Here is an 18,724-nt window from a genome sequence, read left to right as displayed (position 1 = left end):
TCATCCAGACACCTCCAATTTCATGTCTGTGGCTCCCCTCTTTACTACTGTGTGTTACCAGCCTGCTGCTCTGCATCCTCCGAGTTCAGGGAAAAGAAAGATGGTCCTGCAGTGTCCCTACACAGGTCCGCCATAATGCCTTGTATCTGGGTGATAAACAATCTGACACCAGAGACGTGATTCCTCGTGTCACCTATATGAATACTTTGGTTTTCCAGGTTCAGACGGTTCAATCTCTCCACATCTTCACCTACAAAACTGACTCTCCCCAAATATTGTGTCTGTTGCATCTCTGCATGCATTAATTTGGGGCGGCAGTGACCTCTGTATAATGAAAACCCTTAAAACTTATAAAAAACATATATCTGCCCTCCAGTGGCCAAAGGAGACTCCTCTGTCATCTGTCTGGTGGAACTGCTCTGTACACTCCACAAGGTGGCGCTCACTACATAATAAAGCAGCTGCTATAGAAGTCAACGAGCAATATATAACGTATAGGAAGCGCTCAACATAGTGACAGATGGGTCATTTGGGTAAAAATAATAAACCTCCTGTACTAAATCCAACTATCTGTGTTTATTGTTATACAAAATAATAACCAGTAGGATGATGACGGATCCTCTTGTAGTTTTGCTGCAAAGAGTGAATAATTGCATCCTCCGTGGTACTGATTTCTGTCTGCAGAATTCTATACAGTGGAACCTTGGATTAAGAGGAACTTGGTTTGAGAGCGTTTTGCAAGACAAGGAAAGCTTTTACAAATGTGTAACTTGGTTTAAGAGCAATGCTTTGCAATAAGAGCAAATTTTGACCGCGCACACTTCCGGTTCTGTGCTTTCACTGCGCTCTGACCTAACTTTCTGTACATATGTACTGTATACCATTGTACAGTACAGTATATACTATATAGCATATCTATCAATTTGCATTTGTGGATACAGTACTGTACTTTCTGCTAACTAGTATAGCTCATTGCTGATACTGTAATCTAATTCCCTGGGCAGTATTCCTACCTTACATTTGGTTTAGTTCTGCCCTTATTTTGGGGGTTGTTTTGGTTTTTTTTGTTTTGTTTTTTTTACTGTACAGTATTTAGTATTTGTGTGCTGTAATAATTTTATATGAATACAGGACATTATTTTGTATTACTGTAATAAGTTTGTATAAATACAGTAAATATTTTTGGGCTGTGGAACGAATTGTCTGCGTTTCGATTATTTCCTATGGGAAAATTCGCTTTGAATAAGAGTAACTTGGTTTAAGAGCAAACTCCTGGAAGAAATTATGCTCGTAATCCAAGGTTCCACTGTATATTGTTATAGTCGGGAGTCACTTGAAAATATTTAATCATTTTCTTCCATTTCATTACAGGGGACCCCACAGAAGGATGTTATTATTAAAGCCGATGCCCCCCAGACGCTCCTGCTGGAGAAGCACTCTGCATATATCGAGTCGTATGGAGCCAAGAAGGACGATTACGTGAGTAGTGGATACCTATCACTGGAGCTGTATGGAGAGCGTGTGCCGGGCTGGGTGATATCTGCCGCCTGTCTCTGCAGGAATACTGCATGTCCGAGTACCTGCGGATGAGCGGTGTGTACTGGGGTCTGACCGTAATGGATCTGATGGGTGAGCTGCAGCGAATGAACAAAGAGGAGATCCTGGCGTTTATCAAGTCCTGTCAGCACGAATGTGGCGGCTTCAGCGCCAGCATCGGACACGACCCGCATCTTCTGTACACGCTGAGCGCCGTGCAGGTAACGAGCGGTGCCGATATTGTAGCCACGGTCTGTACAGGTGGAGTATTGGAGGAATTCATGTATGTGACTGCTCATGGTGTTCTTGCAGATTTTGACTCTCTTCGACAGCCTTTCTGAAGTGGACACAGAAAAAGTAGTGGAATATGTGAAGTCTCTGCAGAAAGAAGACGGCTCCTTCTCGGGAGACAAGTGGGGTAAATCCTATAAATAAAAATCATCAGTGCTGGGAATATTTGTGGCTTGTGCAGACTTATTACAGTTGGATATAGAATGTGCGCACACTTTTTGAGGAAAATCTGTTGCAAACTCTGCCACAAATACAGTGGAACCTTGGTTAACGAGAACAATCCGTTCTGGGACTGTGCTTGTTAACCAAGTTACTCGTCTAGCAAAGCAAGATTTCCCATAGGAAATCATTGCAATGCAGACAATTCGTTCCACAACTTGTTAAATGTCCCATCCTGGTGCCCTGTTGTGCCATTCCAAAGACGCACAAACACGCACACATATTATGCTCACCTTCTTCCGTTCCATCGCCGGCCTCCTGGTTCTTGCAGTTCGCTGGTACAGGATGTGTATCGGGTAAACATCGCGACCGATGCCGGAACTTCCGCTGCCAGAGCGCTGACGTCAAAGGCAGGAACCGCTTGCCTCTGATTGGTCAGCGCGCTGCCTTTGACTAGCGTCTGACAGCGGAAGTTCCTCCCTCGTTGCTATGGTTACATGATACACATCCTGTACCGGCAAACTACAAGAACCGGGAGGCCGGCGATGGACCGGAAGGTAAGGTGAGCATAATATGTGTGTGTGCATGCGTGTTTGTGCGGGCTGTAATAGCGGGTTAGAGCGAGGTGGATGTACCGAACCGGAAGTGTGTGCGGTGAGTATTTTGCTTGTACGGCAATGCTTGCTTGTAAAGTGAGTTACAAATTTACAGCAAGCTGTGTTTGTTAAGCGGAATACTCGCAAACTGGGTTACTTGTAAACCGAGCTTCCACTGTATCATAAAATGAAGCAAAATCTGAATGTTTGTCATGTGGGTTTGCTGCAGACTGCACACCATGCATTGCTGATACCTGCGGTAAGAATCCATAGACAGAAATGACATGCAGCAGGCATATGAGTGCCACTAAATGTCAGTTTTCACACTTATATGGTGAGCAACACTCATTTTCTTTTTGTACACAATGCTGGTGCATGTTTTATCCTCTAGATTTCTATGAGGAGCTTGCAAAAAGTATTAAATAAAAAAATATATATATATTGCATTTTTAAGTACAGAATTCCAGTGTTCCTGAAATAAAAGATCATTAAACAGCGCTGTATCAAATCTGAACTAAAAACACATCTAAAAAGTGAAAAGCGCATAAAAAAACATGCACAATAGTCACCACAGGTTGCTTTCGTGTAGTTATAAAAATCCATATGTTTTGTATGTGGGAAAACCTGGCCTTTTTAAAAAAGGAAAAAAATATTATATATATATATATATATATATATATATATATATATATATATATATATATATATAAAATGTAGATATAGATTTGGTTAAATGATCTCTCAAAAGTCACCAATATCAATAGTCAGCCTCAGTGTATGCATAAAATAAACCAAATACACAAAGCACATCTAGAGCCCACCACCCATGACCAAAAACTAGATACCACTAATATAAAAGTGACTGTGAAACGAAGGAGGACAGAACTTACATTTTATTTAGAAAAAAAATAAATAGTAAAACTCATACTTTCTTTTTCTCTATATTAACAAAAATATAAAAAATAATCACACGGGGGGGAAAAAATCAAAGTGCAAAAATTACACTATAACTTTCGAAGTCTCATGTACTAAATAAAGCAGAATATATGTCATCACCAAGGAAAGGGGCGCAGACTGGGGATATTCAGCGCTGACCTGTGTTTTTTGTGTTCTTGCAGGGGAGATAGACACCCGATTTTCCTTCTGTGCCGTTGCAACGCTTGCACTTTTGGTAGGTGAGATGAATTATCAGGGTGTGGATGTTGTGTGTTTAGTCTTTAGACATAAAGGAGACTATCAGCAAGGAGACAGGATGAATTCTGATAGAATTGCAGGACCAGCATTGGGGATAAGGGTTAACAAAATGTCCTTTGCTGTAGGAATAAGAGCCCTGCCTATGGCCAAACTCCTAAATATCTCTTTTTCATATTGGGACTATACAACTATTCTGACATGGATTCAATATAAATACACCAGCCTCATCGGGTCTATGAGATCTGTCCATGTATTTAGTATATTTTATAAAATCTGGGGACAGGTCCCTTTTTTAAAGAGGTTTTCCTGAACTAAGATATTGATGTCTTAATCTCAGGGCAGGTCATCAATACCAAATGCAGGGGGCACCAGCACTGATCAGCTGTTATCAGCTCTAGTGGCTGGATATAACAATGTGGACCAGTCTCAGGTTCTGCAAATCAGTTTCTATTGAAGTGAATGTGATGTGAGAATGGCCACTACACCGGGTGCGGTGCTGCATTTTTTTTTTTCTGGCTCCACACCCTGTTTACATCCGGCCACCGTTGATTGTTGGGGTTATCTGTCAGACACCTCTTCCCTGTTCAGATGTTGATGACTTGATATGTTACGTTGCCGATCAAAAGTCCAGACACCCCTGTTCATTGAATGATTTTCCATGTTTCTACTGGAATGTACATATTGCAGATTCAGGCTGAAGGCAGCAAAACCAGGAACGAAGGAACACATATGGAAACGAGGAGTAAAGAAACTTGTAAAACAAACCAGCGTGTGTTACACCTCGGATCCTCAGTTATTCTGATGACCGCAGAAGCATTACACCCCCTTGGCTTCTCTCTAGCAGCTTCATCAGGTTACACCTAATTTGTGGAATTACCGACCTTCAGAAAGTGTCAGGTGTGCTCTGCAGCCTCAGTGTTGGTGCGCAACTCCATACAGTGCTAAGAATATTAAACAGTTTTTCAAGTCCAGATTATGACAAAAAGCTTGCAACTAAGTAAAGAGAATACACAATCTATCTTTACTGTAAGTCATGGAGGTCAGTCAGTCTGGAAAATTGATAGAACTGTGAAGGTATCATCAAGTACAGCTATGAAACCAATCAATTGTTGTCTCTCATGAGGACCCTCCCAGGAAAAGACAAACAATAACTTCTGCTGCAGAGGATAAGTTCAGAATTACCAGCCACAGAAACCATAAACTGTCAGGACCTCAAATAACAGCCATCAAAAACTATGCACAGACAGACATATTTGTACATTATATGTCCAGAGGAGACTGGGAGAAGCAGCCTTTGTGGCCAAATTGCTGCAAGGAAGCCGCTACGGAGGACTGCAGAAAACAAGAGGAGACTTGTATGGACTGAGCGACACCAGGATTGGACATTAAATCAGTGGAAAACAGTACTGTGGTCCAGTGAGTCAAAATATGAGCTTTTTGTACCAACTTTAGTGTCTTTGTGAGATGCAGAAAAAGTGAGCAGGTGGTTTCTCCATGTGTGGTGCCCACCGTGAAGCCTGGAGGGGGTGCAGAAAAGCAAAGCTGAGTGTAAAGCCATCATCAAAGTTAAAGGGGGCTCGCTGAGGAATCTAAGGTGTAGCACATATTCTGGTTTGTGTCATATGTGTTTCTTTTCTCCTGGTTTCCTTATATTTTCCCTTGTGATTTTTGCTGCCTTCAGTCTGAATCTACAATTTGCACAATCCAATAAGTAGACGGAAAACCGCTGTATGAACAGGGGTGGACAAACCCTTGACCAGCATTGTATGTTCGTATCTTTGTTTATAATATATATATTTTTTATTTTTAGAATTATTCTCAATTGAAAGGTGACTTTTAGCTTTTGCTCTTTCAGGGGAAGCTCGATGCCATTAATATCGAGAAGGCTATTGAGTTTGTTTTATCGTGCATGAACTTTGATGGTGGTTTCGGCTGCAGGCCGGGCTCAGAGTCTCACGCCGGGCAGGTGAGTCACATCAATATGTCCAGTGCTGGGACACTGACTCTTTTCTGGGTTGTTCCTTCATGACCTTTTTTTGTACTTTTCTTGTCTATGATGGTCCAAGTGTCAGATGTTCACTTTATCCCTTGTGTTTATAATTCTAGATCTATTGTTGCTCAGGATTTCTGGCTGTCACCAACCAACTGCACCAAATAAATGCGGATTTACTGGGCTGGTGGCTTTGTGAACGGCAGCTCCCGTCAGGAGGACTCAATGGACGCCCAGAAAAGGTGCGAATGGGTCTGAGGAGACAGTGAAATTATTTACATTGCATAAGGCATGACTGTAGAAAAGGACCGCTGTTAAAGCATTTGTACCATGATTTGATGGCTCCTATCCATACAGCGGGGAATTATTTTAATTACTGAGGTTTCGACCTCTAGGACCCCTTTTGATCCGGAGACCAAGGCTTTGGAGCCCCATGAATAGGGTCTGCAGCCTCATCACAAATGAGGGGTGCACATGAGCGGCCGCCTCCTCCATTCATTATGGGACTGCTGAGTGCAAAGCTCAGCTATTTCCGTCAGCCCCATAGACTTTAAATGGAGCTGATGCTGAGCACGTGCACCTCCCCTCATTTCTGACAAGGCTGCAGAACTCTGTTCCTGGGGCTCCGGAGCCTTGATCTCAGGATCGCTGGGGCTTTCACCGGTAAGAGAGCAGCAAGCTATCTTCTATCCTATAGACAGGAGATAAATGGTTCTTTCTAAAATAAGTTAACCTGAACCCTCCAGTTATACATTGATATATAAGCAGCGACTTGTCTTCCAGCTCCCAGACGTCTGCTATTCCTGGTGGGTTTTGGCATCTCTGAAAATAATTGGACGACTGCACTGGATAGACCGCGAGAAGCTGCGGCTGTTTATTCTGGCCTGTCAGGATGAAGAGACGGGGGGATTTGCAGATCGGCCCGGTGATATGGTAAGTGACCAGCGAGATATCAGACTGCAAATTTTTTATTTATCCACTTTTATATTAATTCTTCCTTCTTACTCGGTGGTCATTTCTGTTTATGTACATTGTACATCAGGGTAATAGGAAATGTATTTGGATTTCAGGCTGCTGTTCTGTCCTTCTGAAATGCTTTACACTGCAGCCCTGCTTGTTAAACCATGAATGTTCAGAATAAGCTGCCCTGTGTTTAGGCATGAGGAATAACGCTACTCTGGATATATATATATATATATATATATATATATATATATATATATATATATATATATATATATATATATATATGACAATTATATACTACTTATTATATAAGACTTGTATTTTGCCAGGCTCTGTTATTACATTTTCAGTTGTCTCTGAGCTAGTGTATGGAGACTAACTGCCATGATGTGTCCCATACACAGCACACACAGGCATGAGGGATTCCTGGTCTGTGTCTCAATGTAGAACACTTGGAGAATATTATACAGCAATACAAGGCAGTGTAAATATGCATCCAGCTCTGGGGTGACACTGTCACTCACGCAGAGGGACAGGCTCGGCTCCGCCCGGCGGCCGTTCTGCACAGGGGAGGGACACTCCCCACTGCCGTGTGTGTCCCCTCCCCTGTAGGTCTCTATGGCCCTCCAGATCCCGCTCCTCAAGCAAGTCCCGCCCCCTCCCTTCGCTCCGGCGGCCATTTTATCAGCGTTCTCTCTGCGATCAGTCACATTGCAGCGCTGGTCTGCAGCATCTCTGCTGAGGTGCTGTGCTTGGGGGTCCGGGCTTCGGGATCTGCAGGGCACACAACACCGCTCCAGCGGTCCGGTAAGCCACAACCGGTCTCCGGTTGTGGACCTCTGTTTATACTCTCTGGGGTTCATTCTCTGGCAGAGCCCCCACTCCAGCAGCATGTCTCACACGAGGAGCAAGGCTCCAAAGCTGTATTCAGTATGCACTGCATGTAAGCTCCTGCTGCCTGAACCGAGCATATTCCTACATTGTGATGCCTGCTCTAACCTGGCGATGCCTCAGCCTGGAGTCTCACCCCCAGTGGTCTCTCAGGCTGCTCCTGCTCCTGTGGCTGAACCCCCGGCTTGGGTAGAATCCTTTTCTAGGTTTATCTCCCAGTCTTTTGCTGACTCCATGGGACTTCTGTCCAGGACTTTGCTGAACATGCATCAGCCCCCTTCACAGGGTGCCTCTGCTGCTAGGGGTCTCTCAGGACCGGAGCTCACAGAGGATTAATCTGGTCCCAGACCCCATCCTTCTAAGAAGAGACGCAGGGTTCCCTCTCCTTCCTCGTCCCGTGGCTCTGATTCAGTAGCTGACTCGCAGGATGAGGAGGATGCCTTTACAGGGGGCTCGGAGGCTACCTCCATGTACCCCATTGATCTGTCCGAAAGTGACTCAGATGTTAGTGACTTGATTGCCTCCATTAATTCTGTACTGGATCTCAATCCGCCAGTATCAGAGGAGCAACCCTCTCTGGCAGAAAAGCACCAGTTTACCTCGCCTAAGAGAGCAAAGAGTGTGTTCTTTAACCACTCCAGTTTTCAGGCCGCTGTGACCAAGCCCAGGGCCTGTCCTGACAAACGCTTCCCAAAGCGTGGTTCTGATGACCGCTTCCCCTTTCCACCTGAGGTGGTCAAAGAGTGGGCTCATTCCCCAAAGGTAGACCCTCCGGTGTCTAGGCTCTCAGCCCGGACCGTTGTGTCGGTGGCTGATGGCACCTCCCTTAAGGATTCCACTGACCGCCAGATTGACCTTCTGGCCAAATCCGTATATGAAGCGGCGGGGACCTCGTTTTCCCCGACTTTTGCAGCAGTGTGGGCTCTCAAAGCCATCTCTGCTTCTCTAGAGGAGATGCATTCCCTCGCCAGGGAATCTATGCCCGAATTGGTTCCCTTAACTTCCTAAGCTTCAGCTTTTTCATCCTATGCCATGTCTGCCATGCTGGAGGCTTCTCACCGCACTGCGGTGGCTTTGGCTAATTCCCTCGCTATCCGCAGGATCTTGTGGCTTCGAGAGTGGAAGGCAGATGCTTCTTCAAAGAAGTACCTTGCGGGGCTCCCTTTTGCTGGGTCCCGGCTGTTCGGAGAACAGCTGGATGAAATTATTAAGGAAGCTACTGGCGGGAAGAGTACTTTCATGCCACAAACCAAAACCAGGAAACCTGTCCAGGGTAGGAATCAGTCGAGGTTTCGTTCCTTTCGTTCCTCCAACTGGTCGTCCTCTAAGCCCTCGGCCTCGTCCACTAGCTCAGCCAAGGACCAGAAATCCAACTGGCGCCCAAAAGCGCGTCCACAGAAGACCGCAGGAGGTGCTGCCGCTAAGGCAGCCTCCTCGTGACTATCTGTCCGCGCCAGCAACGTCCTTAGTCGGTGGCAGGCTCTCCCACTTTGGCGACGCGTGGTTTCAACACGTCTCCGATCAGTGGGTAAGGGATATCATCTCCCACGGCTACAGGATAGAATTCTCTTCCAGCCCGCCAAACAGATTTTTTTTCTCTCAACTCCAAGGCCGCCGCCTTCTCACAGGCCGTGGCATCCCTGCAGGCAAGCGGAGTGATTGTACCAGTTCCCACTCGGGAACGGTTCAGAGGTTTCTACTCAAATCTCTTCCTAGTTCCCAAAAAGGACGGTTCCTTCCGGCCCATCCTGGATCTCAAGCTTCTCAACAAGCATGTTCAGGTGCGGCACTTTCGCATGGAGTCTCTGCAATCAGTCATTGCCTCAATGACCCAAGGAGATTTCCTGGCGTCCATCGACATCAGAGATGCCTATCTGCATGTGCCAATTGCAGTTTCTCACCAGCGTTGGCTACGTTTTGCAATCGGAGAAGATCATTTCCAATTTGTGGCTCTTCTTTTCGGGTTGGCCACAGCTCCTCGGGTATTCACCAAGGTCATGGCAGCAGTAATTGCGGTCCTTCACCTACAGGGGTTGGCAGTGATTCCTTACCTGGACGACCTTCTAGTCAAGGCGTCATCCAGCGTGGACTGTCAGCGGAGTGTCTCGCTCACTCTCGCCACTCTAGCCCAGTTTGGGTGGCTTGTCAATCTTCCCAAATCCACTCTGACTCCGACCCAGAGTCTCACGTACCTAGGGATGCAGTTCGAGACTTTGCCGGCACTTGTGAAGTTGTCATTAGTCAAACAGCAGTCCCTCCAACTGGCGGTGCGCTCTCTGCTGAGACCCCGCCGTTATTCCCTCAGGCGCTTGATGCAGGTGCTGGGTCAAATGGTGGCGTCAATGGAGGCTGTTCCCTTTGCCCAGTTCCATCTGCGTCCCCTGCAGCTGGACATTCTCCGCTGTTGGGACAAACGGCCTTCCTCCTTGCACAGGTTGGTGGCTCTGTCGCCACAGACCAGGAGCTCTCTTCAGTGGTGGCTTCGCCCCCTCTCTCTGTCCCAGGGGCGCTCCTTCCTGGCCCCGTCCTGGGTGATTCTCACCACGGATGCCAGCCTTTCCGGCTGGGGAGCGGTATATCTCCACCACAGAGCACAGGGCACTTGGACTCCGTCCGAGTCAGCCCTTTCAATCAATGTGCTGGAAACCAGAGCTGTGCTTTAGCTCTCCTAGCCTTTCACCACCTGTTGGCGGCCAGGCACATTCGAGTCCAGTCAGACAACGCGACAGCGGTTGCCTACATCAATCACCAAGGCGGGACACGCAGCCGCCTGGCAATGTTGGAGGTCCAACGCATTCTTCAATGGGCAGAGGACTCCAAGTCCACCATATCCGCAGTCCACATCCCAGGCGTAGAAAACTGGGAGGGAGATTATCTCAGCCGTCAATCCGTGGACGGTGGCGAGTGGTCCCTGCACCCGGCAGTGTTTCAGTCAATCTGCCGCAAGTGGGGCACTCCGGACGTGGATCTAATGGCATCCCGTCACAACAACAAAGTTCCGGTTTACGTGGCTCGCTCCCACGATCCTCAGGTTTTCGCCGCGGACGCTCTGGTTCAAGACTGGTCCCAGTTTCGTCTGTCCTACGTGTTTCCCCCTCTAGCTCTCTTGCCCAGAGTCCTGCGCAAGATCAGAATGGAGGGTCGTCGAGTCATCCTCATTGCACCGGACTGGCCCAGGCGAGCTTGGTACCCAGACCTGCTCCATCTGTCCGTAGAGGTGCCGTGGCATCTCCCGGACCGTTCAGACCTTCTCTCGCAAGGTCCGTTTTTCCGCCTGAATTCTGCGGCTCTCAAATTGACGGCGTGGCTCTTGAGTCCTGGATCTTGACGGCTTCTGATATTCCTCCTGAAGTCATCTCCACTATGACTCGGGCCGTAAGTCTTCCTCCGCCAAGATCTATCACAGGACTTGGAAAATTTTTCTGTCCTGGTGTCGCTCTTCCGGCCATCCTCCTTGGCCATTCTCCTTGCCGACCCTTCTGTCCTTTCTACAGTCCGGTCTGCAGCTAGGACTGTCCCTCAACTCTCTCAAGGGACAAGTCTCAGCTCTATCAGTGCTGTTCCAGCGGCGTCTCGCTCGGCTGGCTCAGGTCCGCACCTTCATGCAAGGCGCGTCTCACATCATTCCGCCTTACCGGCGGCCCTTAGATCCCTGGGACCTTAATTTGGTTCTCACGGTTTTGCAGAAACCCCCCTTTGAGCCCCTTAGGGAGGTTTCTTTGTTTCGTCTTTCACAGAAAGTGGCCTTTCTGGTGGCCATAACTTCCCTCAGGAGAGTCTCTGATTTGGCTGCGCTCTCCTCGGAGTCACCTTTTTTGGTTTGTCATCAAGACAAGGTGGTTCTCCGTCCGACTCCGGACTTTCTTCCTAAGGTGGTCTCTCCTTTCCACCTTAACCAGGACATTACCCTACCTTCCTTTTGTCCGGCTCCTGTTCATCGCTTTGAAAAAGCGTTGCATACTCTGGATCTGGTGCGTGCTCTCCGGATCTATGTGTCTCGCACCGCTGCTCTTAGGCGGTGCACTTCTCTTTTTGTGCTAACCACAGGCCGGCGCAAGGGCCTCTCTGCTTCTAAACCGACCTTAGCCCGTTGGATTAGGTCGACCATTTCGGACACCTACCAGTGCACTCAGGTTCCTCCCCCGCCGGGGATCAAGGCACATTCGACCAGAGCTGTCGGTGCCTCTTGGGCTTTCAGGCACCAGGCTACGGCTCAACAAGTCTGTCAGGCTGCCACTTGGACTAGCCTGCATACCTTTTCGAAGCACTACCAAGTGCATGCTCATGCTTCGGCAGATGCGAGCTTGGGCAGACGCATCCTTCAGGCGGCTGTCGCCCATTTGTGAAGTTAGGCTCCGCCTACTTCTTAGTTTTTCTGTTTATTTCCCACCCATGGACTGCTTTGAGACGTCCCATGGTCTGGGTCTCCCATAGGAACGATAAAGAAAAAGAGAATTTTGTTTACCGTAAATTCTTTTTCTTATAGTTCCGTATTGGGAGACCCAGCTCCCTCCCTGTTGCCTGTTGGCAATTTCTTGTTCCGCGTGTTATCACCGACTGTTGTCGTGGACAGAGTCTCCGGTTGTTCCTGTTCTTACTCTGTTTTACTTGTGGGTGGCTATTCTCCTTCAGCTTTTGCACTAAACTGGCTAGATCTGGTTCTCCAGGGGGTGTATAAGCTCAGAGGGAGGAGCTACACTTTTGAGTGTAGTACTTTGTGTGTCCTCCGGAGGCAGAAGCTAAACACCCATGGTCTGGGTCTCCCAATACGGAACTATAAGAAAAAGAATTTACGGTCAGTAAACAAAATTCTCTTTTTTGGCAGTAATAGAAAGCTTCTTCCAAAAAAAAACATTTTTGCTGCTGTTTTGGTTGCGTTTTTGGTGTATCATTTGTCTACAGTGCATGTGTAATAGTTGTATTCACCATAGAAGCAGCGGTTGCATTTTTGCGCTCTCATTGCTTTCACTGGAGAGAAAAAAACGCTGCCAAAGAGCTGAAAGAACTGACATGCTGCTTTATCTAAAAAATGCATACGTTTACTCACATCAGCGGTATTTGGCCACAGGGCCGGATCCGGTACAAATGCGTTTCAGGTCAATTCACCTCCAATGGAGTCGCGGCGGGAGACGGTCACATGCACCACATAGGAAATGAATGGAGCTGAAACGCATTTATACCGGATCCGACCCTGTGGCAAAATACCGCTGCTATAAGCGCGGCCTTAGTTAGAAAAAAAAAAAAGCAATAGTGTGAATGAGATTTATGAGATTACTGTAAAAAGCAACTTTTAATTTGCATAAAGCTCATGAAAAAAAAAAATGCTGTAAAAACGCAATGTGCTTCATGGAGGCTATTATACAGCAATACTGAACAGTGTAAGGTTATGTGCCCACATTGCGTAATTTCATGCGTGTACGCTGCGTATTGCACTGCAACGTAAACGCATGCGTCCTGTGTCCCCTCCACAATCTATGAAGATTTTGCATAATCCATCCGCACGTTGCGTTTGAGAGCGCAGCAATTTGCATGCTGAAATTTTGATCCAAATCGCTGCGCTCAAAAAAGCAACATGTCACTTATTTTGTGCGCTTTGGATGCTGCTCCCATTCTGTCTATGGGAGAGGCGGCATCCAGAGTGTATGAAATAGGCATCTATTCTGCAGACACACTGCATCCATTACGCAGTGTTTCTGCAGCAATTTGAAGTGCACATGCACTGCCAAATCGCTGCAGAATTTGCAGCATGGACACTACGCAACGTGCGCACACAGCCGAACTGTGACTCCAACCCTGGGTAAAAGAAACTCTTACTAGAAAAAAGCAGTATGGAGGGAGTTACACAACTGCACTGATCAGTATAGTTGTGAATGCAGCTCTGCGGTGACATAAAACACTAAATAGAAAGCAGCAATATGGATCTACGTGCTTCTCTTCGCTCGCCATAGGTTTCTATAGGCAGCTGTAATATGGGAATATGTATGGGAGGGTGACTCCCTCTGACCAGTTTCTGCCATTATGTGTTGCCAGATTGTACGAAGTGTTTTCCATATTACCAAGAGCATTTTTTTCAAGTATGAACCAGTATAAAAATAAATATCTTTTCTTCAGGTGGATCCATTTCATACTCTCTTTGGAATTGCCGGATTATCTCTCCTGGGAGAAGAAGTAGTGAAGCCGGTGAACCCCGTGTTCTGTATGCCGGAGGAGGTCCTCCGCAGGATCGGCATGCAGCCGGAGCTATTGAGCTAGAATCTGCAGGAACAGAAGCGTCGTCATGATCAGCTGCTATTGCTTCCTCTCTCAAGCACTTATGGATAGAAGCGAGGGGACGGGGTCAGGAACGTTGGTCTCTGCTCATTGTAAAGCCTTTAATTTAATTTGTATCTATATGCGACTTTTTTTTTTTTTTTAATACGAGCTGTCACATTGTTGACTTTGGTGACTGGATGTTCTGTGTCTAAGCCGATTACTTTCTGTGCTGAAGGAGCGCAATAAATGTGAACGTGCAGATGAACGGGAGACTGGAAACAGAGATGCAATGATTGACTCTTTTATAACATTTCGGACCTTTTGCCACTTTCTTATGGAATCTGGATGCGATAAAAGCTGCCCAACTGCTCGCCCTCCTTGCCTAACATTGGTCAGAGTGCAATGCGAGATTTGCATTGCACTCGTCCGATTTTCACGCTCGTGTGAGCGCACCCTAAGAAGCAGGCCCAGGAGCTGGGTTACACAGCCAGCATCTGTGTCTAACAGCAGAGATCAGAGCTAGCTGATTTTAACAAAATGCCCTGAGATGTTGTGATCAGTAAGGTGTTTGCTCCAGCCCCCGTTGCTGCCATCCTGCTCCAAACAATCAAAATAATTGCAGGCTCAAATCTCATAAGGCAGCAAAAAAAAAAAAAAAAAAAAAAGTTATATATTTTTAAGAAATATAATTATTATTATTATTATTATTATTATTGTTTATTTATAGAGCACCATTGATTCCATGGTGCTGTACATGAGGGGGTTACATACAGAATACATGTACACGTTACAATAGACAGACTAGCACAGGGGGAAGAGGGCCCTGCCCTTGCGGGCTTACATCCTAAAGGATTTTGGGGAGGAGACAGTAGGTGGGGTGTAGGTGGGGCGGCAGCTCCGCACGGTGGTGGGGCGGCAGCTCCGCACGGTGGTGGGGCGGCAGCTCCGCACGGTGGTGGGGCGGCAGCTCCGCACGGTGGTGGGGCGGCAGCTCCGCACGGTGGTGGGGCGGCAGCTCCGCACGGTGGTGGGGCGGCAGCTCCGCACGGTGGTGGGGCGGCAGCTCCGCACGGTGGTGGGGCGGCAGCTCCGCACGGTGGTGGGGCGGCAGCTCCGCACGGTGGTGGGGCGGCAGCTCCGCACGGTGGTGGGGCGGCAGCTCCGCACGGTGGTGGGGCGGCAGCTCCGCACGGTGGTGGGGCGGCAGCTCCGCACGGTGGTGGGGCGGCAGCTCCGCACGGTGGTGGGGCGGCAGCTCCGCACGGTGGTGAAGCAGTGAGGTCATTGTAGATTATAGGCATTTCTGAACAGATGAGTCTTTAGGTTCCGTTTGAAGCTTGCGAGTGTAGTAGATAGTCTGACGTGTTGAGGCAGTGAGTTCCAGGAGACTGGGGATGCTCGGGAGAAGTCTTGGAGTCGGTTGCATGAGGAGCGAATGAGAGAGGAGGATAGAAGGAGATCTTGGGAGGACCGGAGGTTACGTTTTGGAGTGTAGCGAGAGATTAGTTCAGAGATATATGGAGGAGACAGATTATGGATAGCTTTGTAGGTCAGTGTTAGTAATTTGAATTGGATACGGTGGAAGATTGGGAGCCAGTGGAGGGACTTGCAGAGAGGAGAAGCGGGGTGGTATTGAGGAGAGAGGTGGATCAGTCGGGCAGCAGAGTTAAGGATGGACTGGAGAGGGGCGAGTGTGTTAGCAGGGAGGCCACAGAGGAGGATGTTGCAGTAGTCGATGCGGGAGATTATGAGGGCGTGCACTAGAATTTTTGTAGATTGGGGATTGAGAAAAGGGCGGATTCTGGAGATATTTTTGAGTTGAAAACGGCAGGAGGTGGTGAGGGATTGGATGTGCGGTATGAAGGACAGGGCAGAGTCAAAGGTCACTCCGAGGCACCGAACTTTGGGTGCTGGGGAGAGCGTGATGTTATTAATTGTAATGGATAGATCAGGTGGAGAGTGCAGGGGAGATGGAGGAAAGATGATTAGTTCAGTTTTGGCCACATTGAGCTTTAGGAAGCGAGAGGAGAAGAAGGAGGATATAGCAGATAGGCACTCTGGGATTCTGGACAGCAGAGATGTGACATCTGGACCAGAGAGGTAGATCTGAGTGTCATCGGCATACAGGTGGTACTGGAAGCCATGGGACTTTATGAGTTGTCCTAGGCCAAATGTATAGATAGAAAAAAGTAAGGGTCCCAGGACAGAGCCTTGAGGGACACCAACAGAGAGAGGACGGGATGAAGAGGTTGTGTGGGAGTGGGAGACACTAAAAGTGCGGTTGGAGAGGTATGAAGAGATCCAAGAGAGAGCGAGATCTCTGACACCAAGGGAAGAGAGGATCTGTAGTAGCAGGGAGTGGTCAACAGTGTCAAAGGCTGAGGATAGGTCTAGAAGTAGGAGTACAGAGAAGTGGTTGTTAGCTTTGGCGGTAAGTAAGTCATTTGTGATTTTAGTCAGGGCAGTTTCAGTGGAATGATGTGGACGGAAGCCGGACTGTAGGTTGTCAAAGAGAGAGTTAGAGGAGAGGTGGGAGGAAAGTTCAGCATGGACATGCTGTTCCAGGAGTTTTGAGGCAAGTGGGAGTAGCGATATGGGTCGATAGCTGGTAGTAGAGGTTGGGTCGAGGGAAGGTTTCTTTAGGATAGGTGTGACTGTTGCATGCTTAAAGGCAGAAGGGAAGGTACCAGTTGTTAGAGATAGGTTGAAGAGATGGGATAAGGCGGGAATAAGGATAGTGGTGAGGTTGGGGAGGAGGTGGGATGGGATGGGGTCAAGTGCGCATGTAGTGAGGTGCGCTTTTGAGAGAAGATGTGCAAGCTCTCCTTCGGTGATAGTGGGGAGGAAGTTTATGGGGGAGGGGCAGTGGTCTGTTATATAAAGGGGTTGTGGTGGTTCAGCAGAAAGGACTTGTCTGGTTTGGTCGATCTTTTCTTTGAAATATGTGGCAAATTCTTCTGCGGAGATGAGGGAGGTTGGAGGGGGCAGCGGTGGGCGAAGGAGGGAGGTAAAAGTGTTAAATAGCTGTTTGGGGTTGTGTGTTAAAGAGGATATGAGGTTTTTGAAGTAATTCTGTTTAGCAGAGGTAAGGGCCAAGCGAAATGTGTGAATTGCATTTTTGAATGTGGTGAAGTCTTCCTGGGAGTGCGTTTTCTTCCAGCGCCGCTCTGCGGCTCTAGACACTTGCCGTAGTTTTTTAGTGAGGCTGTTGTGCCAGGGTTGTCTATTGATTCGTCTTGCTCTGCCGTTCACAAGAGGAGCGACTGAATCAATAGCTGATGTGAGAGTGGCGTTGTAGAAAATGGTGGCACTGTTTGTGTCGTGGAGTGAAGATATGGAGGACAGCGGTAGGATAGAGTCAGAAAGGGTGTGTATGTTGATGTGTGCAAGGTTTCTGCGGGGGTGTGATATGTGCTGGACAGGGGGGGCAGGTGAGGAGGACAGGGCTGAAAAGGTCAGCAGATGGTGGTCAGATAAGGGGAGAGGGGAGGTAGTGAGGTTAGATAGAGAGCAGAGACGGGTGAAGATAAGGTCTAGTGTGTGGCCATCTTTGTGGGTGGCAGAGGCGGACAACTGAGTTAGACCAAAAGATGAGGCGAGGGAGAGGAGTTTGGAGGCCGCTGACTGGCGGGTGTCAGTGGGGATGTTGAAGTCACCCATGATGATAGTGGGGATGTCAGCAGAGAGAAAGTGTAGAAGCCAGGCGGAGAACTGGTCGATAAAGGAAGTGGTAGGGCCTGGGGGTCTGTATATGATGGCCACTTGGAGGTTGGAGGGAGAGTAGATGCGGACAGAGTGCACTTCAAAGGAAGGCAGGACAAGGGAGGGTAGAGGTGGCATTGGGGTGAAGCTGCAGTTGTTAGAAAGGAGGAGGCCCACTCCTCCACCCTGTCTATTGCCAGGGCGAGGGGTGTGGGTGAAGTGGAGGCCGCCGTAGCACAGCGCAGCAGGGGAGGCAGTGTTGGATGGTGTCAGCCATGTTTCGGTGAGGGCCAGAAAGGATAGATTGCTAGAGATAAAGATAATTAAAAAAATTGAGTTTAAATCTCCCAATATGGAAAAACGAAACTTTTTTTTTTTTTGGGGGGGGGTGTCAGTTCACCTCCCCTAAAATAATAATAAAACACAATGAAAGCTTCATATTTCCTCCAATATATTATCGATAAAAACCAAGCCCTTGCACATCTCCATTAATGGAAAAATAAAAAGAACAAACTATAGGTCTCAGTGAATGGCAATGTGAATTAAATTTACTTTTCAAGGCTCCTAATTTATTTAACCCCTTAACACAATATCAAGGGGTGTGGGGAGGACTCAGACGGTTAATACTGGCTGTGTCACATAGCCTTAATGTTGCTGACAGATGACGGCTATGTGCGCACTTTCCATCGTCCTACATGCAGTTGTAAACGCACGTTTTAGCCTTAATTGATTTAGCCAAAGTTGCCTTTTTCAGAAATTTAGCGCAGAAAACGCATGCATATTTACCGCGTTTTAGATGCGTTTTTAGCGCTTTTTCCATGCGTTTCCACATGCGTTTTCACAGTTGCGTTTTGAACATCAAAACACTGCTAAATAAAGATTAAATAATCAAACAATCAAAAAAGAGGAAAAAAAAGGGACAAATCTATATTAATGGGAAAAATAATGAAAAAAGATATATTTAATAAAATTATAGCGTTAATATACATTTTATCGGTAAAACAGCAATAAATGCATATTATTCTTAAATTTAATTGTCGAATTATGTGTGTGTGTAAAGGGACATATCAAATCATTATTTTGATGTTCAAAAAGCAAGCGTTTTGGTAGTCCAAAACGCATGTTTTCTGCAATGAAAAAGCAGGTA

General features: G+C 47.3%; 1 protein-coding gene across 1 annotated transcript in view; it reads left to right on the top strand.

Annotated features, from left to right (window-relative positions):
* RABGGTB (Rab geranylgeranyltransferase subunit beta) overlaps positions 1-14,567 on the top strand; it is a 20,493-nt gene extending 5,926 nt beyond the window's left edge. Inside the window, exons 2-9 of the mRNA XM_075321121.1 lie at positions 1,372-1,479; positions 1,560-1,757; positions 1,849-1,954; positions 3,701-3,753; positions 5,632-5,742; positions 5,883-6,008; positions 6,550-6,699; positions 13,735-14,567. Of these exons, the coding sequence (XP_075177236.1) occupies positions 1,372-1,479; positions 1,560-1,757; positions 1,849-1,954; positions 3,701-3,753; positions 5,632-5,742; positions 5,883-6,008; positions 6,550-6,699; positions 13,735-13,875 (993 nt within the window). The 3' untranslated portion in view covers positions 13,876-14,567. The remainder of the gene's footprint in view (positions 1-1,371; positions 1,480-1,559; positions 1,758-1,848; positions 1,955-3,700; positions 3,754-5,631; positions 5,743-5,882; positions 6,009-6,549; positions 6,700-13,734) is intronic.
* The last annotated feature ends 4,157 nt before the right edge of the window (positions 14,568-18,724 follow it).

This window comes from Anomaloglossus baeobatrachus, chromosome 8 (assembly GCF_048569485.1).
Source record: "Anomaloglossus baeobatrachus isolate aAnoBae1 chromosome 8, aAnoBae1.hap1, whole genome shotgun sequence".
NCBI classification, from domain to species: Eukaryota; Metazoa; Chordata; class Amphibia; order Anura; family Aromobatidae; genus Anomaloglossus; species Anomaloglossus baeobatrachus.
Note: the sequence above shows the minus strand (reverse complement) of the source record. Positions and strands in the feature narration are given on the sequence as shown.